This window comes from Pipistrellus kuhlii, unplaced genomic scaffold (genome assembly GCF_014108245.1).
Source record: "Pipistrellus kuhlii isolate mPipKuh1 unplaced genomic scaffold, mPipKuh1.p scaffold_m20_p_2, whole genome shotgun sequence".
In the NCBI taxonomy this organism is placed as follows: Eukaryota; Metazoa; Chordata; class Mammalia; order Chiroptera; family Vespertilionidae; genus Pipistrellus; species Pipistrellus kuhlii.
This window is the reverse complement of record NW_023425515.1, coordinates 142584243-142612148: the sequence shown is the minus strand read 5'-3', so window position 1 is coordinate 142612148 and position 27906 is coordinate 142584243. Positions and strand designations below refer to the sequence as shown.

The 27906-nt window shown below is 42.2% G+C and overlaps 1 protein-coding gene and 1 pseudogene across 1 annotated transcript in view; one reads left to right on the top strand and one right to left on the bottom strand.

The window, feature by feature from the left end:
• ST6GALNAC5 (ST6 N-acetylgalactosaminide alpha-2,6-sialyltransferase 5) overlaps nt 1–27906 on the top strand; it is a 155493-nt gene that overhangs the window by 115727 nt on the left and 11860 nt on the right. The window contains exons 3-4 of the mRNA XM_036446844.2: nt 17399–17808; nt 25331–25438. Of these exons, the coding sequence (XP_036302737.1) occupies nt 17399–17808; nt 25331–25438 (518 nt within the window). The remainder of the gene's footprint in view (nt 1–17398; nt 17809–25330; nt 25439–27906) is intronic.
• LOC118723999 lies at nt 20365–21625 on the bottom strand (annotated as a pseudogene).

Below are 27906 nucleotides of genomic sequence, written 5' to 3'. Positions count from 1 at the left end.
ACACAGGGTTCCCCCTAGAAGCCTGGGGATGAGGAATATAGTCCCTGGGCAGCCACTTTCATCTCTGACTACACTATGGAAGGGAAGCAAGAATTTTGGTGAGAAGTCTATTAACACCTGGGTGAGAGAAGAAACACTTATTTATCCTTCAGCAATAACTTCTCAAAGTAGTCTAGCACCTCCTTTTGAAGCTTGGTTGAGGAATGAATGTTATGAGCAAATGAGGCTTAAAATAACATAAAAAGCAAGGTTCCTTTTGGCAGCAACTCATATTTGTCTAAGTTATTTTTTGAAGGTTCGAAATTGATCCTAAACTTCCCCACCTAAGTGAACAGAGCTTAAGCTAATTTAAGCTTTTCTTGATGACTTAGAATCTCCATTATGCATGTCACTTACCATAATGCAGCGTGTTGTATACCGATGGCTTTAGAGAGGTGTGGAAATGTTTGTTCCTGCTCTGAATGCCTCCAGAATTCTGGGCTGTTCTGCAAAGTTTCCTCTTTAACAGTTCTGGCTGCCTCAGAATGTTCACAGTCACTGTGTCATCTCGATGCCTCTTATTTTGGTTTTCTAATGTTTTCTCTCTTCCTGCCAGTTTTGTTTTCTACTACTCCCTCCCCTCCATAGGCTTTCCTTTTTTCCCCTTTACTCTTTAATCGTCTTTTTTTTTTTTTTTTTTTCAATCCTTCCTCTTCAACTCTGTTTTGCCTGTTAAGGCAAAAGGTCTTGCACATGCTTGGGAGTGGGATTAATTTAGGTGCCAACACGGAGTGTGCAATAGAAACTCTATGACCTTGAGCAATTTAACCTCCAACTTCTGTTTCCTCAGATATGAACCAAGGTTGTCATATAGACCTTATTGGTTTACCTTAGGGTTAATTCAGATAATAATATTAATAACATAAAACGTTTCTCTGTAAACATTGGTAACCATTATTATTGTCATTTGGGCACTTAAAACCTGGTTTTCATGGGCACCCTCAGTAGACATGAAAACAACCCACAGGACTCCAGGGAGTGAAAATTCAGGAACAGATGGAAAAAGAGTCAGAATATAGGACACATTTCCACAGAGTGGATGACTGTAGCCATGAATCAGGATTCCTGAAAGTCTGCAAGGAGTTATGGATCTACTAATGTGATTGAGCATGATCTAAAGAAAAATCTAATATAAATGAATGAAGCCAAAAAGAGAAATAGCAAGTAAAAAAGAAAAGTGGGTAAAAGTCTTCCAAGTTTCTAAAAATAACAACAAACACCTTTATAAACAAAACCAGCACTTCTTTCTGCCTCCATCCACTCCCAGGCCTCCTGAAGGAGCTAGGATGCCTGTTGCTAGGAATCAGCTTCCTTATATCCCTGCCTGAGTTCAGGTGTAGCCAGAGGAGTGAAGGTAGCTGCATACTGGGCAGCCTGCCCAAGAGGTTCCATGACCCAGACAGTAGGTCCTTAATAACTATGTGGAGAAAATGAAATGGAAAAAAAAGAAAAAAGGATTTCAGTGTGATTAGTTTTTTGTTTGTTTGTTTGTTTTACTAATACAAAGAAAGTCATTCTAGGGCCTAGAGGAGGCATCATGTTTAGCAAATGAAAGCAGATGGCAAAGTATTATACCTCCCTATTACATCTCGGCTAATGTCCATCGATGGTCAGTAAATGAGTAGACTGTGCTTGCATCCATAATCCTGTTCCTAGCCTCGTGCTCTATTTATATAACTAATGACTGCCTCACTGGTAGCTCATCACGATGGTGTTTACTGAGCTTGGCAAAGTGAAAAATTATGATTTTGTTTACTCATGTGTTTCCAGCTGAGGTGCTGAGCTGTTATCCGGGCTGCTGAGGACTGGTCCTATATTCTCAGAGCCCCTAAAGTAGCGGTTCAGTAAACAAACTATCAGCTTGAACCAAAGTGTCAACACTGACACAGTCTGGTTATACTTGCTACTTGGTAGTAGTCAGTCTCAACAACCTCAGATAATGATTCATTTGGGAAACTTTTCTATGCTTGGATAATAAAGAGAGTAGAAGTAAGGTTTCAGTGTGATTAGTTTAGTTTGTATTATACTACTCAGCCTTCGATGAGAAAAATGAGTATTTGTCCCAAATCAAATATTCTCTTTTGAACGAGTTTGTTTCTTGGTCTACACTTGGGCATGTCAAATGGAAATGGAAACCCAAACAGAAGCCTGGGAGAGAGGCTATGGGCCTGAACCAATTTAGTTACTTGGGCAGCAAATATTTAGCAAACACTTACTGTATGTTAGGTCCCAGGGATATTGTGGAGATCTGTGTTTGGTGACCTAACAGAGACATGAATCCAGTTCTTAAGAACCTTGCCATTTTGTGGGGAAGAGAGACCTTGAATCAGTAATTGCAGATGTGATAAAATTATAACGGGAGAAACAGGATACTAAGCTAGCTTTGAAGTTTAGGGAAAGTTCTCTGAGGAAATTTTGCTTTAAATGAGTGATGGAGCTGCAAAGTCCAACGAAGTCTGTGTTACTGTGTGTGGAGAGCCATAAAAGGGTGGCCAATTCAAGACTTGGCAAGGTATCAGGAACTGGTAAGCCCCTGGAAGGACCTCATTCTGAAAGCAACAGGAGGCCATCTACACTAATCCACACTAATAAAAGAGTAATATGCAAACTGACCATACCTTTGTGATGCCCACCAGCCAATCAGGAATGAGTATGCAAATTAACACAACAAATGTGGCAGATTGATTTGTATACACAGGAGCAAGTGGGCGGGGCAGGTCACAGGCATTCCGCACCATTTCAGCTGCTCGGGCCTCTGGGCAGCATGGAAAGGCAAAAAGGTGGCTCCATCTGGAGTGAGGGTGGTGCCTGCAGCCAGGGGAAGGAAGGCCCATTTTTGCACTAATCTTCATGCATCAGACCTCTAGTTTAGGGATAATAAGCAAAAGCATATCCTAATTAGATGTACATTTTAGAGAGACCATTCTACCTGGTGTGGAGAATAGATAGAAAGTAGATGTAAGAGGACTGCGTAGGAGGTGTGGCTGTGACTGGGTGAGATGCTGGGTTGAACCAGGGGTAGGTCAAGGGGAATCAAAGTACAGATAGATAAAAATTAGCAAATTCAACAGAGATAGCAGGCTCCCTCCATGAGTGATTGAACATGAGGAGTAACACTTTATTCAGAAGGGTTTTTTTAGTATCTGTAATAATTAAGCTATGATAGTCATCATAGTTACTCCTTACTACGTGTCTATCATGGCCATTTTACAGATGAGAAAACTGAGGTTGAGAGTAAGAAAATACCAACCAACAAATAACTGAACTGAGATCTGAACAAATAACTGAATTGAGATTTGAACTCAAGTCTGACTCCCAAGACAGTGCTTTTGCCATCTTAACTCTACAAATATAAAGTTCTGTTCAATTCTATATTTTTCTCACTTACTTAACTGAAACCTTTGCTTCCACTCCCAGCCACCCATTTAATTCAGCTATATGTGGAACTTCTAAGCTCTCATAATTTACTTGCCTTTGACCATAATTTTTAGTTATCTTTCCAGTTTGGGGCCATACTGTATATATCTTAGGGCCTTTTCAAATGTGGCAGAAGCCAGCTTTGTGGAATTAGGCCTGTCTGGCAGCATTAAATATCACCTCGCTCTAATGAAAATGCATCTTTTTGTTTGTTTTAATGAGCGCAGGGGGCCTTTACATCTCATCTCCTCCTGGAGGAGGTAATTGCCTGTAAGTGACCTTTGAAGGAAATCACCTCAGGGAGTCATTGGAAAGGCTGTGTGGTGAGCCCGTGTGTAACATCAACCATTGCACTAGCATCGCAGAGAAGAAATGGGCTCTGGAAACAGGTTTGTCTCACTGACAACTCACCCACACCTGTTTTGGGTAAGGAAAAATTACCTACTTCTTGCCAAAAAAGTGAAGCAGTGAGGTATTAAGATATTTCTTTTTTTTTTTTTTTTTTTTTTTTTTTTTTTTACAGAGAGGAAGGGAGAGAGATAGAGAGCCAGAAACGTCCATGAGAGAGAAACATTGACCAGCTGCCTCCTGCACACCCCCCACCAGGGATGTGCCCGCAACCAACATACATGCCCCTGACTGGAATCGAACCTGGGACCTTTCAGTCCGCAGACTGACGCTCTACCACTGAGCCAAACCGGTTTCAGCAAGATATTTCTTTATCTCTTGGGCACTGGGATATGCCATGGGTATATCATGATCCCTGCCCCACGGCACTCATGTTTTAGTGGTTAAGATAGATAAGAAAGAAGTAAAGAAAAGTGTAAATCGTTAGAGGTTATGATGTGAAGAAAATAAACAGGATCATGACAGATGATTAATGTGTGCCTCCACATCCTTACCTGGTAAATTAAGGAAAATGGTAGAACCTGCCTCTCAAAGCTATTTTCAGGATTTAGGTTAGATGAGGCATGCATGGTACTTAGAACAGTGCCTGACACATTATTGTCCGTATTATTAGTGGTTAATATCTTTGTGGTTTCATAGGTGGGGAAGGCCCATTTCAATTAGGGCAGTCAGGGAGGGCCTCCTGGAGGAGAAGGCTTTTAATCTGACACCTCAGAGATGATAAGGGGCCAAGCATGTGAATAACTGGGGAAGCAAAGGCCAGAGACAAAAGAAGGAGCACGGTCTTTCGGGAGCAGAACGGAGATTGGCGGTTAATGGAGCAGGAGGATGGAGAGTAGAAAGAGTGGAGGGGCACAAGGCAGGAAAGACTCCAACCAGGTAAAGAATTAGGATTTTATTCTTCAAGCATGATAGGGGAATGGCATGCTTCCTGCTTTAAATCTCACTCTGGCAGCTGTGCAGAGACTGAACTGTAAGGGTGAAAGCCAAGAGACCAGGAAGCAGCATTGGTGGGTGGAGATGCTGGTGAGAGGATAGATGGCAGTATATTCGTTTCTCAGAGCTCCCAGAACAAATTACCACAAGCTTGGTGTCTTAAAACAACAAAAGTGTATTCCCTTATAATTCTGGAGGCCAGGAATCTGAAATTGAGGTTTTTGGCAGGGACGTGCTCTGTCTGAAAGCTCTAAGGGAGAGTTCTACCTTACATCTTCCAGCTTCTGGTGATTGCTGGCAGTCCTCAGTGCTCCTTGGCCAGCAGACACATCACTCCAATCTCTGGCTCTATCATCAATGGTTTCTCCCTCATGTGGCACTGTGTCTCTGAGTCTCCTTCTAAAAGGATGCCAGTGATTGGATTTAAGGCCCACGTTGATCCAATATGACCTCATCTTGATTTACATCGTAATTACATCTGCAAAAAGCCTTTCTCCAAATAAGGTCATATGCATAGGTGCTTGGGTGTAGGACTTCAACATTTCTTTTGAAGGGAGAACATGATTTAACCCACAATGAACAGGAAGGTACTGACGAGGCACAACTCCGAGGGGTTGTGTTGGCTGGAGAGAAGCAGCTATAGCTCAACTGCTGGGGCAAGAACAGCCCCCAGTCATGCATAGAGGCATTCAACATCTTCCCTCTCATAGGGGATTGAAATGCTCTACAGCTTATTCCAAACTAGAGACCTGGTGCACAAAATTCATGCACTAAAGGGGGGTGTCCCTCAGCCCAGCCTGCCCCCTCTCACAGTTCTGGAGCCCACACCCCACAGTCTGGCCTGGCAGCTCGGAGCAGGTGCCCTGTGTGTTGTGTCTCCGCTCCAGCCCGCCCCCAACCCCAGCCTTCCTGCAGCTGCTGGGACTGGGGACTGCACACAGTCCCTTCCTGCCCCTCTGTGCAAAGCTTCTCCTGAGCCGGTCGTGATGCAGCCTCCTCCTGAGCCAGTTGTGACACCTTAAGGTGTCCTGGCTAATTTGCATATTACTTCTTTATATATAGTATATAGATAGATAAGCTTATTCCAAATAAGCAGGCTGGTGGAACAGAGGCAGAGAGCCCTGCTGAGCATGGCTTGACAAGTATGAATGTTTCTTCTTATTTATCTTTCTTCACCATAATACTTCCATTTTTAGGTCCATCTTAAGGGCACTATTAAGTCATGATTCCCCTTTAGTGAGTACCCAGTGACTTTGAACTGTCAATGGACATAGTGGATTTTCTTAGGTATCTATAAGTGAGGAAACCTGGGGTTATCCTAGGTGCTACTCTTAGCATATGACTTTGAGCAAGTCACATAAACTCCCTGAATTTCTTCAGCTTCTTCCTTTGTAAAATGGGGGTACTGGCCTGGTCTAGGGGTTCTCGGCCTGGAGGATACATCAGAATCACCTTTAGGACTTTTTAAAACCTATATTGCTGAGACCCACCTCAGAACATTGGATTCAGAAGGTTAGGGTGGGGCCTGAGGATTTGCATTTCTAGCAAGTTCCTAACTTCCCTTGATGCTGCTGATCTGGGAACCATAGTGTTAGAATTATTGGCAGAGATAATCTCTGAGATTTCAGCCAGTAAAGATATTCTGTAATTCCAAGAAACTCATTACAATATAATTAGCTAGGTAAAGTGAATATTCTAACTTCAGCTATCAAAATCTGTTTCTTTCCTGATTTTATTGAGGTATAATTGACACATGAAATTGTATATATTTAAAGTGAATAATGTAATGATTTGATATACATACACATTGTGAAATGATCACCATAATCGTTAATTAACATAGTTATCCCTCATATTATTACTGTGTGTATGTGTGTGTGTGTATGTGTTGGTGAGAATGCTCAAGCTCTACTCCTTAGCAAATTTCAAGTAACTGTAGTCACCATTCTGTATATTAGATCCCCAGAACTTATTTATCTTATAAATGAGTGTTTGAACCTGTTGACCAACAACATCCTATTTTGCTTACCCCTGGCCCTGGCAACCACTATTATACTCTCTTTCTATGAGTTTGACTTTTTAAAATACATTTTTTTAGATTTTGTAAGTCACGTAGATGACACAGTATTTGTCTTTTTCTATCTGGCTTATTTCACTTAGCATAATGTCCTCCAAGTTTATCCAGGTTGTCATAAATTGCAGAATTTCCTTATTTTTTTATGGCTGAATGCTATTTAATTGCATATATGTGGCACATTTTCCTTATCCTTTCATCCATAAGTGAGCACTTAGATTGTTTCTGTATCTTGGCTATTGTGGGAAAAGCTGCATTGATCATGGGAGTGAAGATATCTCTCCAAAATTCTGATTTTGTTTCCTTCAGATATATACTCAGAAGTGGGATTGCTGGGTCATTTGGCAAATCAGTTTTACAAAATATGACTTAAAATATGACTCAGCCATTGCTTACCTTATTTTACTTTGGATTTACCTCTCCTTACAAGTGTGTTGATTAAGTGACTCCTCTTTCTCTCTATTCTCCTTAGACCATCCATGCTCCTCCAGCTACTGGGCTCTGTACATATAAGATTCTGCAGAAATCAGCAGAATGTTGACCCAGAGTTCAACAGAAGCATTTAACCCTGGTGTGAATTATTTAAGGCAGAGATGGGATTATAATAGATGGAATTAGAAACTTGAAAACTAATGGCATAGATAAGCCCAGGAAAAGATACTCAACTCCATTAGCCATTAGGAAAATGCAAATCAAAAGCACAATGAGAACTTCCTTTCACCCATTAGAATGGTTATAATAAAATAGAGAGACAATAGTGTTGATGAACCTGTAGACAAATTGGAACCCTTATTTATACAGGGCAGATGGGAGTGTAAAATGGTGTAGCCACTTTGAAAAGCAATTTGGCAACTTCCCCAAATGTTAAACAGAGTTGTCATAGGTGACCCAATAATTTCACTTCTAGATATGCTAAGTGAAAAAGCCAGACCCAAGAGACTAAATGATTCTGTTTATATAAAATGTCCAGAAATGGCCAATCTGTAGAGAAATATAGATAGATAGATAGATAGATAGATAGATAGATAGATAGATAGATAGATAGATAGATAGATTAGTTGTTGCCTATGGCTGGCCTTGGGAATAGATAATGACTATATATGGGCATGAGGTTTCTTTTCAGGGTGATAGAAATGTTCTAGAATTAGATTGTGGTAATGGCTGCACAATTCTGTAAATATACTAAAAAGGATTGAATTTATGTTTTATATATCAACGAAGTTATTAAAAAGACACTTGGAAAATAGAATGTAATTAAATAAATAAAAAGAAAACGAATGTGATTTCCTGGGCCTCTCATTGAAGGTCACCTAGTGCTGAAGGTGGTAATGACATATGCAGGAGATTCCTTCAGGAAACATCAATCTAGTTACCCAGACAGAAAATATCAGACACTGGTTACTAGAAGACAGTGATACTTAAATACAATGAGTACATCTCTTTCATATTCTTCATGTGCTAAGCAATGTGGTGAGTTCTATATGCCTTTTCTTCCCCCCCCTCCCCCCAGTTTTTTGCCCTTTACTTTCATTTCCCCCACCACTTTTGCCCGCCTGCACCCAATCCCAGTCCACTCTTCCCTCTGACTATCACCACGCTGTTGCCTGTGTCTGTGGGTTATGCATATAGAACTTTTATGCAGTTCCCCCTCTAGCCTTCTCTCTGACACATGTCAGTCTGGTGCATATATCCATGCCTCTGTTTCTATTTTGTTCATCAGTTTATTTTGTTGATCAGAGTCCACATGTAAGTGAGATTATATGGTGTTTCTCTTTCTCGGACTGGATTGTTTTACTTAGCCTAATAATCTTCAGGTCCATCCATGCTATAGCAAAAGGTAAGAGGTCCTTCCTTTTTTATTGCTGCATAGTATTCCATTGTGTAAATGTACCACAGCTTTTTTTTATCCTCTACTGATGGGCACTTGGGCTGTTTCCAAATCTTAGCTATTGTAAATAATGCTACTGTGAACATAGGGGTGCATATATTCTTTTGAATTGGTGTTCGGGATTCCTCAGGAGACATGTCTTTCCATTCATCCATTTATTCAAAAGTATTTCTTGAAGTTCTTCTTTGTGCTAGGCACTATTCCTGGTGTTGAAGATACAGTGTGGCTAAGAAAGGCTCTTTCATGGACCTTCCATTCTAATAAAAGAGAAATCCTGTACTACTAAACATTAAAGACATAAGCCATCAGTAAGAGTATGGAGGTAGTGGTACATGAGTTTAATGAAATAAATCTGGATAATGGAGAGAAGGGCAGGATATAGGAAAGGTGGGACAGTGTGGATTAAAGGGTCAGGGAGGCCTACCTGGGAATACTTGAAGAATGTAAAGGAGCAGACATGCAAAGATCAGGAGAAGAGTGACCTAGGGAGGGGCAGGGGGGGATAACTAATATGACTCACATCCGACAGCAGGCGATGGAGAAATGTGGGATTCTGTACAAGGTGAAGCTGGAGAGATAGACAGGATAAAGAAGCTGCATGTCTTGAGGACTACAATAAAGAGTTTGACTTAGAGTCTGGCTTCTCATTCCCAGTGCAATAGGAAACCACTGGAGGATTTAAGCAGTTGAGTGACATGATCTGATTTATATATTAAATGGCAACCCAGGAGACAGAAGGGAGAGAATTAGGGAAGAAGTGTTAGGAGTTTGCAGCGAGAGCCTCAAGAGAGATTGTGGTGGCTTAGATGAAGCTGGTGGCAGCAGGGATGGTAAGAAGTGGTAGGATTTGGGATATATGTAGAAGAACAGATACAACAGGATTGGATGACTTGTAGGGGGTAGAGAAAGAGAGGTATCAAGCATGATCCTTGAATTCTGTCTTGAGCAACTGGGTAGAAGGAATGTCATTAAATTACATGGTAAACCTTCCCTTTGAGGTGGGCTTGATGATGTTTAAATTACAGATGAAGAAACTGAGGCTCAGAAAAGCTAAGCCACTTGGCCCAAAATTATCCACCTAAAAAGCAGAAGACGCAGGTTCAAAGCCAGTAACTCCAAATGCTAGATTTTAAACACCCAATGGAGCACTTCGTCCTTAGCCAGCTGGGAGATGGAAAGCATGGAGGTGGCATTGCATGGAGAGCGGAGGACATCTTGGCAGTGAAGGCTAGTGGGTGGGTTTGTCATTGAACAAGAGGAAAAGGAACAGCTTAGAAGGGTAGCCTTTTCCTCATGAATTGCATTACATCATCAGAGTGGCTTATACCCAGTGTCAGGCTGAACCGAGACTGACAGCTAATAAAAGCCCAGTAATTACAGGAAAACATCAGATTGGAAAGTACAGAGAGTCTCGAAACACCTGAAGCCATTTCATATATCTTATGTTTGCTCCAGACCAACAGGCAGCTCCCAGGGCAAGACTGGTCTCATTACTGAGCTAATGGACATTGTGCTCCAAGGTACCTTTCCCTCTCCACATAAATCAGAATTTTGAAAAGTGAAGCCTGAGATTGCCATGCTGCAAATGTTTGCAGGGACATCACCGGGTGTTTCAGGTGTCGAGTTAAATTTGACGTGGCCGGGTCTGTTCTGTTAGGAAAAGCCCCAGAGGCCTCGGCTGGGTCACTGGGAGGAGTCCGTCTGCTCTTGCTCTCGGGCTGTGACTTATTCTCCAGGCGTGCTTTGTCAGGCAAGGATTGCTGCTGTCCCCACGGCCCAAAGGAATAAGCTGTGATGAAAGCTGTCATGCTTCCCTATTCCCTGAATATTTTTGGGGGGAGGGGTAGTGGCGAGTGGGTGGGGATAGTGGAAGAAGAGTCTCATTCAAACATTTTAAAACATTCGCAAGCCCTCACTAAGTTGCAGACACTGTCCCAGGTACCAGGATAATGACAAATGCTCACACATTATTATAAAGCAAAAATGACAGCAGAGCCCTAGCCGGTCTGGCTCGGTGGATAGAGCGTCTGCCTGTGGACTGAAGGGTCCCAGGTTTGATTCCAGTCAAGGGCACATGCCAGGGTTGCAGGCTCGATCCCCAGTGAGGGGCATGGAGGCAGCCAGTCAATGATTCTTTCTCATCATTGATGTTTCTATCTCTCTCCCTCTCCCTTCCTCTCTGAAATCAATAATATATATATATATATATATGACAGCAGAAGTAAAGTGGAAAGCTTTGTGTTGGCATGTGTGTGTGTGTGTGTGTGTGTGTGTATGTGTGTGTACCCACGCATTCCCTCTAGAGAGCCAGCCCGCCTGCCTCCGGAGGGCTCCTGTCCCGCAGGCTCTGGGGCCTGGCCTAAAGCTCCGAGATCAGTGGGCTGGAGGGCGGTTACTCCTCTGTGTGCTGTAGATTTTTCCGGGCATTTTTCACCTCACAACAGCTCTAATGACCTTGGCATCGAGCTCTTACTGGGGATTAATAACTGGCTGGGCTTAATGGCCCTTACTGTGTCCTGGGCCATTTTCTCAGCCAGCCATTAATTCCAAGCAGTTCCCCAGGCTCTGGCCATTACGGCTCCCTGGGCCGAGTGGCTGCCCTGAGGCAAATGGCAGGAGCCTTCTTCTCTGCAGAGACTCCCACAGTGACTCCCCCTTCTCCGCCCTATGGCAGTAACACAAAGGGCTGGGTCTGTGGGCAAGTCACTGGTGAGGGCACCACGTTAGGTCTTCTTTTTATGTCTCAGGAACTAGGTTTTCTCAGAGGACAGAGAAAGCAGGAGGTTAAGTTTCACTCAGTCATTTATCGATCCATCTACCTATTCAACATTAACGGGGTGATTTTTGTGGGTCAGATACCAAGATTAAAGTGACCTAATATGGGTGCCCATGATTCCTACCGAAGGATGAAACACCTCAGCAAACAGGTGTTTAAGGGAAATGTCACCAGGAATCATGGAAGCTGGCTACTGTGAGGAGGAGTCAGAGAGGAGGCCTTGCTGGGCAGTGAGTTCCCTGGACAGCCCCTCCCCTCCTTGGAGTTTTATCTCCTAGGCCGCCTAGCGGAGCCCAAAGCTCACGTTCCCGCACTCCACTGCGTGACACGAGGGAGATCATGCAAAAACCGGCGAGGAATCTTATAATAACTCACCAAAACACGAGTAGTTCCACCCATGTCATTAAGACGCTAAGGATTACAAAGGTACTGAGAGGAGCAGGGTCTTGACTCTCTCCAAGGATAGCATCGCACCCTGAGAAACGGTCACACAGTATAATTTGTAATCATTCTGCCTCTCAAGACATCATTAGTCCCTCCAAATGCAGAAAACAGACTTCATTTCCTCCTTTGGAAGTGATTCAGCCTTTGGCACATGCTCTTGTCAGCTGCAGGAAGTGTAACATTATGTTTAGAACCATTATTGTCATTTTATTGGCACCCTTACCAAAAAACACTTAAGGCATAATTCAAACTTCTTTTTTTTTTTTTTTTTTTTTTTTCGCACTGTTTGATGCATCTGCACAACTCAGAGAGTGGGTATTGGTGCCCAAGGTAATCAATACTAGAAGCTAAGGCAGATGGGCAGGCATCATGAGGGAGGGCTTCTGGGAGTGAGTGGACCCCAGTGTGTTTGTGGTGCCCACTAATCACAGAGGGTCAGTGTGGCACAGGCAGGAGCCTTGGCCTTCCTTGGAAGGGTCCTCAGATGAACTCACATGGGTTCAGGGTAAAGAAAGAGACAGAAGACCTTGGAATCTCCATAAGGTGACACGGATTTCACTTGCCAACCAGCCTGTGATCTGAGAGTTTCAGCAGAATAATTAATCATGGGAGAAAGATGCTGGAACCCTTCTTCAGATTGTTTTCTCCTATAAAAGTCAGCACGATGTCTTGAAATTATAAATCAAACTGGGAAATTCAGGATGATAATTCTAGGTGAGTCTGATGAGGAAAAGCAGGTCCCAATGCTCTTCAGGTCCAGTGGAATGAAATCTTACAAAGTGTCCTTATTAAGCAAATCTAAGCTGCATAGCACCTCAGGGGTGTATTAAGTGCTAGAGAAATGTCTTTTAAGTGAATGAACAAATGAAGGTCATTTGGTCACAAGTATCTAGTTGGTCCTCTTTTTGTTTTACAGGCAAGGTCAAGTGCTTGATTTGTGATAAAGTCTGCTTTAGACCCTGGGTTTCCTGTGCCTAATCATTAATGAGATGCATCCTATTTACAGATGCCCCTGTCATCTTTGTAGGATCCTTTGAGTGGGCTTCTCCATGAGTAGAGGTTTCTTGAGATGTAGAACTTTTAATACTAAAACCCAAACAACCTCTAACAAACCAGTTGAGTTGGTCACCTTAAGTGTCAGAGTCTGTCCTGGGGATCTGTCTTAGGGATCTGTCCTGCTCCAACATCAAACCTCCATCCGCCCTCAGCAGCCAGTCTTCAGCTTCTGCTTCCTTATATCCAACCACAATCAAATTCTGCTACCTCTGTTCAACTGAGACTATTTTGGTCAAGGCCACCAAATCCAAAGATCACTTTCCAAGTCTGGTTTCACTTGTCCTATCAAGTTTTATGACACCATTGAGCACTCCCTCTTTTTAAAAATTAACTCATCTGTACAGAGAGAGCTGACCCCTGCACCCACACATGGAGGTTAAATAGTACTTTTTAAACAATGAATGGGTTAACAATAAGATCCAGGAAGAAATCAAAAATTAACTGGAGACCAATGAAAATGAACACACAACAAACCATAATCTGTGGGACACAGTGAAAGCAGTCCTGAGAGGTAAGTTCTTAGCATTACAAGCTTACCTCAAGAAGCAAGAAAACTATCCAATAAACAATATAGCCCCAAACCTAAAAGAACTAGAAAAAGAACAACAAACAAAGCCAGTGTAAGTAGAAGGAAGAAAATAATAAGGACCATAATGGAAATAAATGTCATAGCCACTAAGAAACAATACAAAAGATCAATGAAACCAAGAACTGGTTCTTTGAAAAGATAAACAAGATTGACAAACCTTTAACCAGACTCACCAAGAAAAAAGGGAGGGGACTCAAATAAGTAAAATCAGAAATGAAAGAAAAGAAATAACAACTAACACCACAGAAATACAAAGGGACATAAGAAAATACTATGAACAATTATATGCCAATAAATTGGACAACCTGGGTGGACAAATTTTATGGACAAATTCATAAAACATACAATCTTCCAAAAGTGAATCAGGAAAAATCTGAAAATCTGAATAGAACAATTATACTAATGAAATTGAAGCAGTGATAAGAAAAAACAAAACTCACAGAAAACAAAAGTCCTAAATCAGATGTCTTTATGAATTTTACCAAATATTCAAAGAATTAACACCTATCTTTCTCAAACAATTCCAAAAAATTTAAAGAGAAGGGAAGACTCCCAAGCTCATTTTAAAGGGCCAGCATTATCCTAATTCCAAAACTAGATGAAGACACTACACAGAAAGAAAATTATAGATCAATCTGATGAACATAGGTGCTAAAATCCTCAACAAAATATTAACAAATTAAATCCAGCAATATGCTGAAAAGATCATACACCATGATCAAATGAAATTTATTCTGGGAATATAAAGTTGGTACCATGTTTGCAAGTTAATAAACATGATATGTCACAAATAAAATTAAGGATGAAAATTACATGATCATATCAGTAGATGCAGAAAAAGAATTTGATAAAATTCAGCACCCACTCATGATAAAAACTCTCAACCAAGTTATAACTTAACATAATAAAGGCCATGTATGACAAATCCACAGTCAACATCATACTCAATGAGCAAAAAAATAACAGTGTTTCCCTTAAGATTAGGAATAAGATAAGAATGTCTGCTTGCACCACTCTTATTCAACACTAGAGGCCCAGTGCAAAAATTCGTGCACAAGTGGGGTCCCTCAGCATGGCTAGCAATCAAGGACAAAGGGGGGGGGGGGGGTGTTAGCTGGCATGGGGGAGGGCCTGTGGGAGTTTGGCTGGCCCAGGGGGAGGGGCCACAGAAGGTTGGCCAGCCACAGGGGGTTGGCTGTGGGAGTGCACTGACCACCAGGAGGCAGCTCTTGAGGTAAGTGTCTGACCCCTGGTGGTCAGTGTGCATCATAGCGATTGGTCTTTCCAGTTGTTCTGGTTGTTCAGTCCTAAAGGTTGCTTATGTTTTTATATATAGATTGTATGGAAGCTCTTGCCACAACAATCAGACAAAACGAAAAAAAAAATGCTTCCAAATTAGAAAGGAGATAGTAAAACTGTCATTATTTGCATATGGCATGATACTGTATATATTACATCCTCAGGACTCCACCAAAAACTACTAGAACTGATAAATGAATTTGGTAAAGTAGCAGGATACAAAATTAATATTCAGAAATCAGTGGCATTTTAATACACCAATAATGAACTATTAGAAAGAGAAATTAAGAAAACAATCCCATTTATCTTTGAAAAAATAAATAATGTACCCAGGAATAATTTTAACCAAGGAGGTTAAAGACCTGTGGTCAAAAAAACCATAGGAAACTGAAGAAAGAAATTGAAGAGATACAAACAAGCGGAAGCATATACCGTGTTCTTAGATAGGAAGAATTAACATTATTAAAATACCCATACTACCCAGAGAAATCTATAGATCCAAAGTAATTTCTATTAAAATACCAGTAGCATATCTCACAGATCTAGAACTAATATTCCAAAAATTAGCAAAGCCTAGAGCCTGGAGTCAGGGCTAGCTCTCTTTCCCTCTCTGTCACCAATTTAAAAGAGAATGGTAAGAATGAAAATGCTGATGAGTTAACAGCAGGGCATGAAAGGGAGGAGATGGAGATGGCAGCCTTCAGGGTCAGGGAAGTGACCTCCTGGTGTCAATAGAGGGTTGCAGTCACTTTACAGGCAAGGATACCAAACTCAGAGATGTTAAGAAATTTGCCCAAAGATGCAGAACTAGCAGGTAATGGAGTCACACTTTCAAACCCAGGTATTTCTAGACCCAGAGTTACCTCATAATTGGAGAACAGACTATCCCACAAATTACTGTGACACTAGCTTGAATGCTCTTGATTCACCTTATTGGAGGTTAAGTGTTTATCGATATTCTTGGATGCTGTACAAATATGTTTATCCATAAGAAACATCTAAGAATAGCCTGGGGGAAAACATACAAATTGTAATTCCTAAGATGCTATGATTCTGGAATGACATTTTGCCCCATTTTAAGGGTAGAGGGAGAGAAATTGGGTTGGCCCATTTTTAAAAATGTAGACAGCCTGGAGCTCAGAGTCACAGACCTCCCCCGGTGAACACGCGTGTGCCCTGTGGAAGCCCTGGCCACGTCATGCCCACCGGGGACAGCTGCAACGGCGATGCTCGTTTCAACACCCCGAGGCAATGATTTGCTTTCTGAACAACCTGTGTGCTGACAAATTAAACATTCCCCTGCTCGTGTTTAATGAGAAACATCTCTCAGTTGCTGTATGAAGATAATGTAATTAGGGCCCGAGGCCAAGGCCAGTGAGTGCACAAGAAAAATGACAATCAAGAAGGTTCGGAAGGGAAGTTGCATTGTTAGATTTTCCCGGGAGCTTCAGCCCTTCTTCCCTGTCGGCTTTGAACAGAATACGCTGACACCCTGTACGGTCTCAGGAAGTCGGATCCAATTTAGTGCGGCATGAGGTCAGTCTTGCTTTTACCCTGGGCGTTTCCTGAGCCAGAGCTCTGTCTTCTGCACCTCACTGCGGGGGGCTCACTGGATAGGTGCAGCCTTGTCTTCACCTGTTAGTAAGGGGACCAGACATCCCGCTTTGGGGCGGGACAGTTCTGATTTTTAACAATTTGTCCCACGTCCCAAGGCGTTTTTTAAAAAGTCCCGATTTTTCAAAATCGTGACTGTCCCGCCAAAAGCAGGACGTCTGGTCACCTTACCTATTAGCCATGGGACTTTGGCAAGCCACTAATCTCAAGCCTCTTTTTTTTTTTTTTTTTAACCAAGGATAGTTAATATCCCCATGTCACCTTGATATTATTAAGATACAGCATTAGATTGAGCCATTTGGAACAGCCACTATTTGACCTGTAAAAATAGCCATTGCAGGGAGTTGAGCCTGATCCTCACCATAAGACCTGGTACAGCGATCATTCAGCAAGTGGTAACCGCTATTGGGATTATCAGCCCAAACAAAGCACGTTGTAGGCACTCAGTAAGTCAGTACTAATCACTTTGGATTGATAATTGACACATGGGCTTATGCAATGGAGACTCTGCCATTACACATCCTTCACTTGACATCTAATTCTTCTCAGGTGACAGGAACTCTGCTGGGCAGTAAGAATGCAAGTAGACGGGAAAAGCAGAATCCCTTCGTGAGGGACAGTGGGTCGTAGAGGGGTGCAGTAAGTGTAATAGGTTGAGGAGGGGCGCTGTGCAAAAAAGTATTAGTAAAAGGGACTACGGAGAGCACAGCCAGGCTCCGCACAAAGGAAAGAGTGGTTGCTTTGCCTAATATATTTTTGGCTAACATATTTTTGGCTAATATATTCTTGGATGTTCTCAGATGCCAGGTACTGTTCTATAATTGCCGCTGATGGTGTCCTTCTCCCCGCGCCTTCCAGCCCCTGAAGATGCACTGCAGGGTCTGTGCCCTGGTGACAAGCTCGGGACATCTGCTGCGCAGCCAGCTAGGCCCCCGGATCGACCAGACCGAGTGTGTCATCCGCATGAACGACGCCCCCACGCGCGGCTACGGGCGCGACGTGGGCAACCGCACCAGCCTGCGGGTCATCGCGCACTCCAGCATCCAGCGGATCCTGCGCAACCGACACGACCTGCTCAACGTGAGCCAGGGCACCGTGTTCATCTTCTGGGGTCCCAGCAGCTACATGCGGCGCGACGGCAAGGGCCAGGTGTACAACAACCTGCACCTGCTGAGCCAGGTGCTGCCGCGGCTCAAGGCCTTCATGATCACGCGACACAAGATGCTGCAGTTCGACGAGCTCTTCAAGCGGGAGACGGGCAAAGACAGGTACAGAGCGCGGGGTTGGGGGTCCCTGTAGGGGCGCGGGGGTGGAGTGGGGGGAGGAATGTCGCTGGCTGGTTCACCCCAAACAACTACTGTGGCCCCACTGCTCATGCCATTGACTGAGCTCACCTGCAGGGCCTCCTGGAAACTGGGCGGCTCAGGCTGAGTGTGTAAGGCAGAGTGAAATAAAGAAACGAGACAGCTGTGTGGGGAATGCAGGACCAAATCCCTATTTGTGAGGGAGAGGCCACACAGGGCTGGCTTACCCTGGTGTAACGAGTGTGAGTTAATCACCTTACTGATTTCATTTGATTTGATTTGTGTGAACATGAACCAAAAAGAAATATAGGGGTTGATTTTTTTTTTCTTTTCAAATGCAAGCGTTTATTCAGTCAGCTGATATTTATGGAATACCTATTATTTCACTGCACCAGGCACCAGAGATGGAGTAAAACACGAGATAGATCTAGATCCTGCCTTCCTGGAATATAAAGCTTACAGGGCAGGCGCACAGGCACCGAGAAGTGGCCAGTGTGCTGAGCGTCGCGAGGGGAAGAAAGCCGTGCTTCAGTGAGGAGGGCAGGGAGGCCTGCCCGAGTCTAGGGAAGGCTTTTCCAATTCTTAGTCACAACTCAGTAATGAGACATGAAGTCAGCGTAGTAATCACGGCAGGATGGTTTTTGTTGTTGTTGTTGTTTTTAATGTAATAGCAAGAATGACATAGAATAGACATTATTACCCTCATCACTGCAAAGTATTGCTTAATTCAATAATATTGGTTTTGGTTTTAGAGATGTAACTACACATATGTAGAAGGTTCTTTATGAGGTGACAAAAATGTTCTAGGATTAGATAGTGGTGATGATTGCACAATCTTATGAATATACTAAAAACTTCTGAATGCACACTTCAAAAAGTGAAATAAAATGAAAACCACACATGCATACAAACATCTGTATATGTGCTCAATCATGATGTTACATGCATTTCTCACTGTAGATTAAAATGTTTTGAAAAGCATGAGTCTAGGAGATGAGGAATGAGGGAAAGGCTTTCTCAAAAAGGTGTATTTAAGCTGAGACCTAAGCCAATAATTTTTATCCAGGAAAAGAAGAACCTGGGAAGGGAAGAGAGAAACCTCTTTATGGGCACTGGAGTCAGAGGCGGAAGAACCCTAAACTCTAACCCTAACCCTAAATTGGAGAAAAGTTCCCTAAAGCTGTGGGGAGAGGGTGGGATGAGGGTCACAGCCAGAGATGAGGCAGACATATAGGCTCATGAGCTGGCAAAATCTAGGTTTAAATTTTTTTAAAAAAAGAGCAGTTAGGTATCAGAAGGAGCAGTACATGGTATTCCAAATACACAGCTCTAGGTTGGAATTCTGACCCTGCCCCTCATGAGTTGTGTGTCCTTAGACATCTTATCTAGTCTTTCAGTGACTTCACATGTGAAAAGAACATAGGGACTATGCCTCATATGACTGGTCTAATAATTAATCTCTCTTGTTTCCTTAATTCCAAGCATGTACTTTTATAATTAATATACATTTAATCATGTCATTTACTCCCTCCCTTAGAACTGTTGCTGACTCAATCTCATCTTAAAACTAAAGAGATGTGATAAATAAAGAATATAAAGTACTAAATCCACTGTTTGGCTAGTTCAGGCAACTCATTTTTTGAGAACAAAACCAATTGTTCCCAAATTTTTTGCTTGGAAGAGCTTTCTTTTTACTTATTTTTAATATAGTTTTATTGATTTCAGAGAAGAAGGGAGAGGGAGAGAGTGATAGAAACATCAATGATGAGAAAGACTCATTGATTGGCTGCCTTCTGGATGTCCCTTATTGGGGATCTAGCCCACAACACAGGCATGCACCCTGTCCAGGAATTGAACCCTGATCTCCTGGTTTATAGGTTGATGCTCAACCACTGAGCCATCCTGACCAGGCAGAGCTTTCTTCTTAAATCCTGGAAACCTGTGACCAGTGAAAGCTGGTCTAGGCAGGACTGGGTGTGGCATCTGAATAAAAGAGGAGAAGGGGAGCTGGCTTTTGGCACTGTGGCCTCCTTTCCTGCTCAGCCTAACCAGCAGATCACATAGGTCATCGTCACAAGCTGCCACAAAATCCACTCACTTATTGCCCTTTAAAAACCACAAGTAAAAGAGAATGTCACTCATTTAAATTAGTTATTTAATCAAGAGAGCATTTTATAGGGGAAGAATAATGAAGGGAATTATTTATAGTTTAATTTTTGACTGGTTAGAAAACTGAAAAGTAGAAACAATCTTTTCAATAGAAAGCATGTCTCTCTTTTTAGTGTAATGGTTGTTGGCTAATTTTAAATATTTTTAAAACACTGCTGCAGTGTTTGCTATTTAAGATAATTACCAATTGCTATGGATCTTCTTAAGAAATAATTTTAAGTTGGAAATTTGGAGACTAGTGCCTCTATGCCTCTGTGCCTCTTATCTTTAGGAAACTATTTTTTCTTCTTCTTCTTCTTCTTCTTCTTCTTCTTCTTCTTCTTCTTCTTCTTCTTCTTCTTCTTCTTCTTCTGCAAAAAGCTGTATTGTTTCATTTGGTCCAATGCATGGGAGAGGGCTCCAGGCTGGTTAAAAGAATGGCTAGTAGTTTCGGGAAGAGGCCCAGGTAAAAGCCAGAGACCCCAGGGGGATGCAGTGGGCCTCTGAAAGGCCTCTGAGCTCCAAAGGCTCCTAGTCATGCTCGAGGGTAAACCTTCCGAAGAGACACTCGCCCAGCCCAGCCTGAGGCCAGGACCTGCAGATGTTAGTCAGGTGGCCGCTCATCTTCTTGATCAGTTTCACCTCCTCACTTGGGAAGTAGTTCTCCAGGAAATCACAGAGATAAGGATCTGCATGGGTAGAAGCCAGGACCTGCAGCTCCAAAAGGGCTTGGTTCAGGCTCTACTCCAAGGCCAGGGCGGCTTCCATGGCCCTGAGCTTTGCCCAGTCATCCTGGGAAGGTCTCTGCACATCCTGGGAGAGAATGAGGCCGCCCCCCTTGTTTTGCATCTTTAAGAGATGCTCAGCACCTTCGTGCTTCTTCTCAGCCAACTCACGAAAGAGGTGGCCCAGCCAAAATGGTTTGGCTCAGTGGATAGAGCATCAGCCTGCGGATTGAAAGGTCCTGAGTTCGATTCCTGTCAAAGGCATGTACCTTGGTTGCAGGCATATCCCCAGTAGGGGGTGTGCAGGAGGCAGCTAATCGATGTTTCTCTCTCATCGATGTTTCTAACTCTCTATCCCTCTTTCTTCCTCTCTGTAAAAAATCAATAAAATATATTTTAAAATAAAATAAAATAAAATAAAGCATTAAAAAAATAAATAAATAAAAAAGAGGTGGCCCACAGCCTCCAGAGCTACATCATCACAGTCAAAATAATAGCCCAGCTGAAACCGGTTTGGATAGAACGTTGGTCTGCGGACTGAAAGGTCCCAGGTTCAATTCCGGTCAAGGGCATGCCTGTACAGTGGTTGCAGGCACATCTCCAGTGGGAGGTGTGCAGGAGGCAGCTGATCAATGTTTCTCTCTCATCGTTGTTTCTAACTCTCTATCCCTCTCCCTTCCTCTCTGTAAAAAATCAATAAAATATATTTTTAAAAAAATAGTAGCCCAAAGAGAGGTAGGTGTGGGAGGCCTGCAGATTCAGGTTGGCCAGGCAATTGACCACAGCCTCCATCTCAGTGGAATAATTCTGATGAATTTGGGAGCTCATGGTTGTTCAGCAATAAAGAGTTAAGGTAGAAAAAAAAATGGTGTGTTGGCTGGTCCCAGAGGTGGTTTTGAAGGTGGTGACTGGATGAGACGCAGGAGGGTGGCTGGATGCTGGAAGAATGGGCATCCCTGGGTCTGTTCCGTCCAAACACTGTTGAAGCAAGAGACAGATCAGGACCTCGGAGTGTGCTGCCAGGAAACTCTCTTATAGGAAATAATATTGTATTGATTCGATATTCTCATGTGTCTATATTCTTAACCTGCAACTTACTCCAAGCTAAAAGAACAAGTCCAAAACAGCCCTTCAGAACAAAACTACTTCTGTAAACTAACACACAAAACATATAAGGTCCTACAGTATTTCCTCTATGTATGCTTGTCTTGAAACCCAACAACAATGTAGCATGTATCAAAGATACACAAAGTATGGAATATTTAATTTTGCCCATCTTATAATAGGACATTCACTTCAGGCTAATATTTTGAAGAAATAGAATAGTTCAATAGATTTTGATTTATAGAAGTTTCATACTACTTCAAAGTGAAGAAAAAAATGACTCAGGAACAATCTGCAATTAAGAAGCATGACAAATGAGATAGATGGCCAAGTGGTATTCTTAACATTAGAAAGTAACTGTACTTGAAAATAACTTTATAATTGAATAAGGGTACATTAGGAAAATATGATTCAGAACCAATATTATAGTAATTAAATAAAGGAAGCATAAATGAAATAACTGCAGGAAGAATATTTCCATAGAGATTATAAATGAGATTCTGGTGGAGCAGAAAGGCCTTTAATTGTAATTTAGTGTGCACTATGGAATTATCGGCTCAGTGTGTTACTTCATCATATAAAAGAATATCTGATAATTTTCCCTAATAAGCACATGACAGCTCTTCATATTCCTTCATTACAGATGATTAAATGTAAAAACAGTAGCTATTCCTTTGTTGGAAAAAGAATTCAGATCTTTTAAAGAAAGACAGCACAAAGAAGTTGCATTTCTATAGCATGTGATCCCAAAAGGCTATTATTTAGAAAGTCTGGGGAATTTTAAGGGCACTTTAAATAATTATTTATTTTAGTTTCTTTAGTCTTTCACTTGGTATTCTTCCCATTTTTACCCACAAAACCTTTCTCTGGAAGCCACATCCTCCTGTATTTCAGGCTGTAGCTTGTGATCACTTCAACACACAAAGAAAGCCAAAATCATGGGGGAACTTCTTCCATTTGGAAATATTCTTATGGTGTTTCAGACAACTCTAAAAGCATAGAGACATGGGTAGGCTTTCCAGTTCTGGGCTCCACGTCCTCCCAGCTATTCACTCACCTGTTTGAGCCTAGAACCCCCAGCCATCCATCCCATTGTCACAGCCACATAGGTGGAGACAGGATCTAATTTGAGCCAAGGAACTTCCTTCCCTTCTCTCTTCCAGTTTAGTCATTTCTGCTCTATCCCATCTCCTTCATTCCCAAAGGTCTGATGAACTATCCTGGGTGAGAAGACACAGGAATTGTTAATACACACATAAGCTAGAGGCTTTAGAATGTAGCAATTACTGCCCTGACTTCTGATGGTGGTTCCTACGCATGAATTCCGGAATGACTAAAGGCTATCAGTTTCTTTGTGCTTGCTAAAGCGCACCATGCACCAAAAGGGATGCTGAATTATTATTTTCATTTGCTCCAACCTAGCAACCCGAGAGGAAGAAGGGATCTCCATGTATCTACACATCAGCCTAGGTACTTTTTAAGTATGGCGTTCTCTCATTGTTCCTCCAAAGAGACCAGGAAAAAGGAGCTTTCCATGCCCGCTTTGCAGAGACCAGCAATAACCTGCTCAGGTCACTCAGCGGGTTAGTGACAGAAGCTGGTGTGATACAAACCCATGATGTTCTCACCTCTAGGAGCTTTTCAGTGTACTTCCTGGGCTATTAATGGGTCACGACACAGTGGAATGGAAAACAGAAATGAGTAAAGGCATTAGCACCAGAAAGTTGAATCCATGAATTCGGGAATGACTAAATCACTCATTCCTGTCAGGTATTTGACAAAAGAAAGGACTTTTTAAAATGCCCTTTTTTTTTTTGTTGTTGTTCTTCATGTGAAATGGAAATAATGCAACCTGCTTTACAAAAATCCTTCCTTCTGAAAGAGGGGTGGCACACAGAGCAAGTAGAAAAGCTTTTCTGCGGTCCTGTTGTTCACATCACATGGCTGCGGCTGGGCAGTCAGACAGCCTGACCTTGGGGATAGGTGTTTGAAGCTGGCTGTTGAGGCATGCCCTAAGCACTAAGGAGAAAGTAGGAGTGCAACCCCCAAAGAATTGAATTACTGTACACAGCAGCATAGTGTAGTAGACCGAGTCATTCTCACAGGTCAAATTAGACCTTGGTGTGTGTCTCCACAGTGGTCCTTAGGCTTGGCACGTGGTTGGAGCTCAATACTGATGTTTGAGTGGACAAGTGAATAAATGTTGGAATGCACAGATTCATTTCTTCAACTTTGTCAATGTTTGGTCTTCTAATAAAAAAATTCCAGAGGGCTCTGAGTATTCTGACGTAAAATAAAGCAAATCTTGTTTAAACATAAGCATTACTTTGGTCCCCTTCCTCTGGTCATTAGCCCCTCTCAAATGAATGTACACCAGGTCCTCAAATAGCACCGTTTTGTTCAATATGTTTTGTCATAATGTTAATGAGGGGGAAAATCAATTCCCAGCCAGAGTCCCTGTGTGTGTGTGTAGAGTTTGCACCTTTTCACCCTGTCTGTGTGGGGTTTCTCCAGATGTTCCAGTTTCCTCTCACATCCCAAAGATGTGCCTGGGAGGTTAACTTTTGTATCTCCATTGTCCCCATGTGGGTGTGTGGGTATATAGGGGTGTGGGTGGGAGTGTGCCCTGTGATGGAAGAGCGTTCTATCCAGGGATGGTCCCACCTTGTGCCCTGAGCTGCTAAGATAGATTCTGGTCAACCTGACCCTGAACTGGAATAAATGAAGTTGGAAAATAATCATCTTACTTCTTTATTAATATTTCTTAAATATATGTATATCTCACATGTATTTCAATGTTTAACATTTGAAGTGTTTGGAGTCTTTATTTAGATGTTTGGTCATGTTCCGGTTACTAGAAATATGCCACTGGAACTCTTATTTATATCAATTAGCCTATGGTAAAATTGGTTTTGTGGTAAGTCATTGATTGTGCTTAACGTGGCAGTTTCCAAGAATCCATCTATGATGGGTTAAGTGAGGACTTACTGTACTCTAAGAAAGCCATTCAATCAAGTTAAAGACAAGTTTCAACTAGATTGTTTGAAAGAACAATCAATTAATAGACACATCTGCATTTAATCATATGTAATGAGCTCTTTCTAATCCATGCCACTGGATGAACAAGGAATATTTCTGGTTAGTCAAGTATTTTAGTTAATAAAGGGTTGACACAAGGGGGTTACCATCTTACAGGACATTGAGTTGTGGCAATGTGCACTTGAACACTGAAACATTGACCATCATCTTTGATGATGAGGAAGTCCCTTGAGCATCCTTTAGTGTCACAAATCTGCTCTGGTGGCTCATCATCATTTATGTTTGTACTGTGGAACATGGTGGTATTGGTGGAGTTAAACGTTCCAGTTATTTATCAAATGGAGAGAGGGTGTGTGTGTGTGTGTGTGTGTGTGTGTTTACAGTCAGCTTTGCTCCAGAAAGGGTTTGAAATGGTGGTGGGTATAATGACCATCTTACCAGTGTGCAGACTGAATTGCTGTTACTTCCAGGAAGATCTCCAACACCTGGCTCAGCACTGGCTGGTTCACAATGACCATCGCCCTGGAGCTCTGCGACAGGATCGACGTGTACGGCATGGTGCCCCCGGACTTCTGCAGGTAGGATTGATCCTGCAGGTGTAACTCACCAGATGTTTATAAACATCTGATTCCAAATGTCAACCACAAAACACGTCTGTCTTCTTGAAGCAATCAATTAACACGCCCCAAGTTCTGGTTCTAGAAAAGCAAACAGCATTTAATGATGTGGTATAAAATATTGAAAGTTTTTGTTTGTACTGCTGGAGAATTAAGCCATCTTGTGGGCTTCGTTTATCCTCTGAATATTTATCAACCCAAAGTAATGCAGTAATTGACATAATATTCACGATGAGCAAGCATTAGGAAATATTAGTTTGATTCTTATTTGAAAGGACTGTGGTAATTTTTAATGAATTAAAGAGGGCAATTTCTTTGACGGCAATGCCTGTTTTCTAAAATTAAAATATTCCTTTGAGTCTCTTTCTCTCACCACTGAGTCACCTCGGTTTGTGCTTCTAAGGCCAGAGCACAGGCATAATTATTTTGATGTATTACTTTGACGGCAACATACTCACATCTCTGTTGCTACCATAAGTTACTGCCTTGCAGGTGCCCAGGCAGAATTTGGTTTCTTAACAGATGTGCTGATTTGCGTAAGCTCGACTGAAAACTCATCTGTAATTTAAAGTTGTTATGCCTATAAATTCAGAAAGTGCCCTTGAATTTAGGAATGCCTGACAGCGGCACGTTACCGTCTTCAAATGGTAAAACCTGGGGTGAGGGATGTTTTAAAGTTGTTCAGTAAAATGTATGCTTGCTCCACATATGACACCTAACAACCTCTCAAAAGGCCATAGCCTTTACACAAAATGTGCAGTTTGAGGCAAAAATAAGAAAAGGGTATTTAATCATGCTTGACCACTTTTCTCCCACCCTTTTGAACCTAAAAACCCAACAGCAACAGTCGTCATTTAAATGTAAGGGTCAGGTCATGAAAGAGAAGGAAAGGTGTGGGCAGAGCAGGCCTTTGTTATGTGCTGAACTCACTCGTCCCTAGGGTGACATAATGTAGTGAAGAAGGGTGTGGGGTCCGGAGCCGGCCTGGCCATTACTAACCTAGCATGATCTTGAGCACATCGCTTAATCTCTCAGTGTCTCAGCTTCTTCGTCATTAGGACTGGAGGTGTTGATAAAAACCTTTTTTTTTATTATTTTTTTTAAAAAAAAACTTTTTTTCTACCTCATAGGGTTGCAGGTGGATTAAATAAGTTAATACCCATAAAGTGCTTGGATCAGGGGCTAGTACATGGCAGCAGTTAGCTTGGATTTTTACCCAGTTCCTCATCACTTAATTCACTGGCCTTGTTTTCCTGTGCAAAAAGTAGGTAGGATGGTGCAAGAAAGCAAACTGTTTCCTCAAACCAACAGGCTAACAAAGACAATGGGAGCAGTCCTTATGGGCATGCAGAGAGCTGTCAAAGTCCATGGTCATAGGGCAGATATAATTATGTAATATTGCCAGTAGGAACCGGAGAGAAAACGCTTGATTAAATTGAAATGTTAATGACTGAAGTGTTCAAAGAAATGTTCAATTTATTATGGAAAACAAATGAAAGGCGAGTTAGCCTGTCATTTCTCTTACTCAGAGTGAGTTCATTAAGACTTCTTTACATCGATGCCAACAGTTTATGGAATGATACCAGCAAGGAAGTCAAGATATTGTCCAGGCTCGACATGCTGCCACAGCTCTGGGTGTCTGTCCCTCAGCTCCCATCATCTGTCCCGGTAGTTGTTCTCCCAAGATGCTTTCAGGAAGAACTCTTCCAGCTTGGCCGTGTGTCTCAGTGGTTGATCATTGACTCTTGCACCAAGAGGTCACTGGTTCAATTCCTGCTCAGGGCACATGCCTGGGTTGTGAGCTCAATCCCCAGTAGGGGGCGTGCAGGAGGCAGCCAATTGGTATTTCTCTCACCAGTGTTTTCCTCTCATTATTTATCCCCCTCCCCTCTCTCTAAAAATCAATAAAAACGTGTTGGGAAAGAAAAACCTCTTCCAATAGATCCCTATGCCCAGCATCCTGTCAGAGCAAGTGGAAAATTGTGCTGGGTGTCCCCTGGAGGAGAGGGCTAGGCTAGAGAGGGCAGTCACAATGCCTGTTTGTGAAGATGGGAAGAGAAGGAGCAGGAGGAGCACAGACGGATGCTCAAGTTCCTTTCATCTTCATTCCAGAACATGATGGTTAAACCACCAGGCACCAATTTCTCACGGGGAGACCTTGAGCCTTGCTTCCCCTCATCTGCAAAGTGATGATAAGAAAATAATAAGAGCAAGCAGATCACGGGCAAGTATGTCATGGGGAGGATTAAATGAGATCATTGCCCAACAGACAATTAGTGCTCAGGAAAGATCATTATTATTACTAATGCATTACTACTCTACCATAAGATACTAGTCTGTGAAATTATCATTATTACTATTTTTCCTGAGGACATGAGATTTACCCTAAAAGGTACTGAGAATTTAGAAGTTCAAAGAATAGGACACAG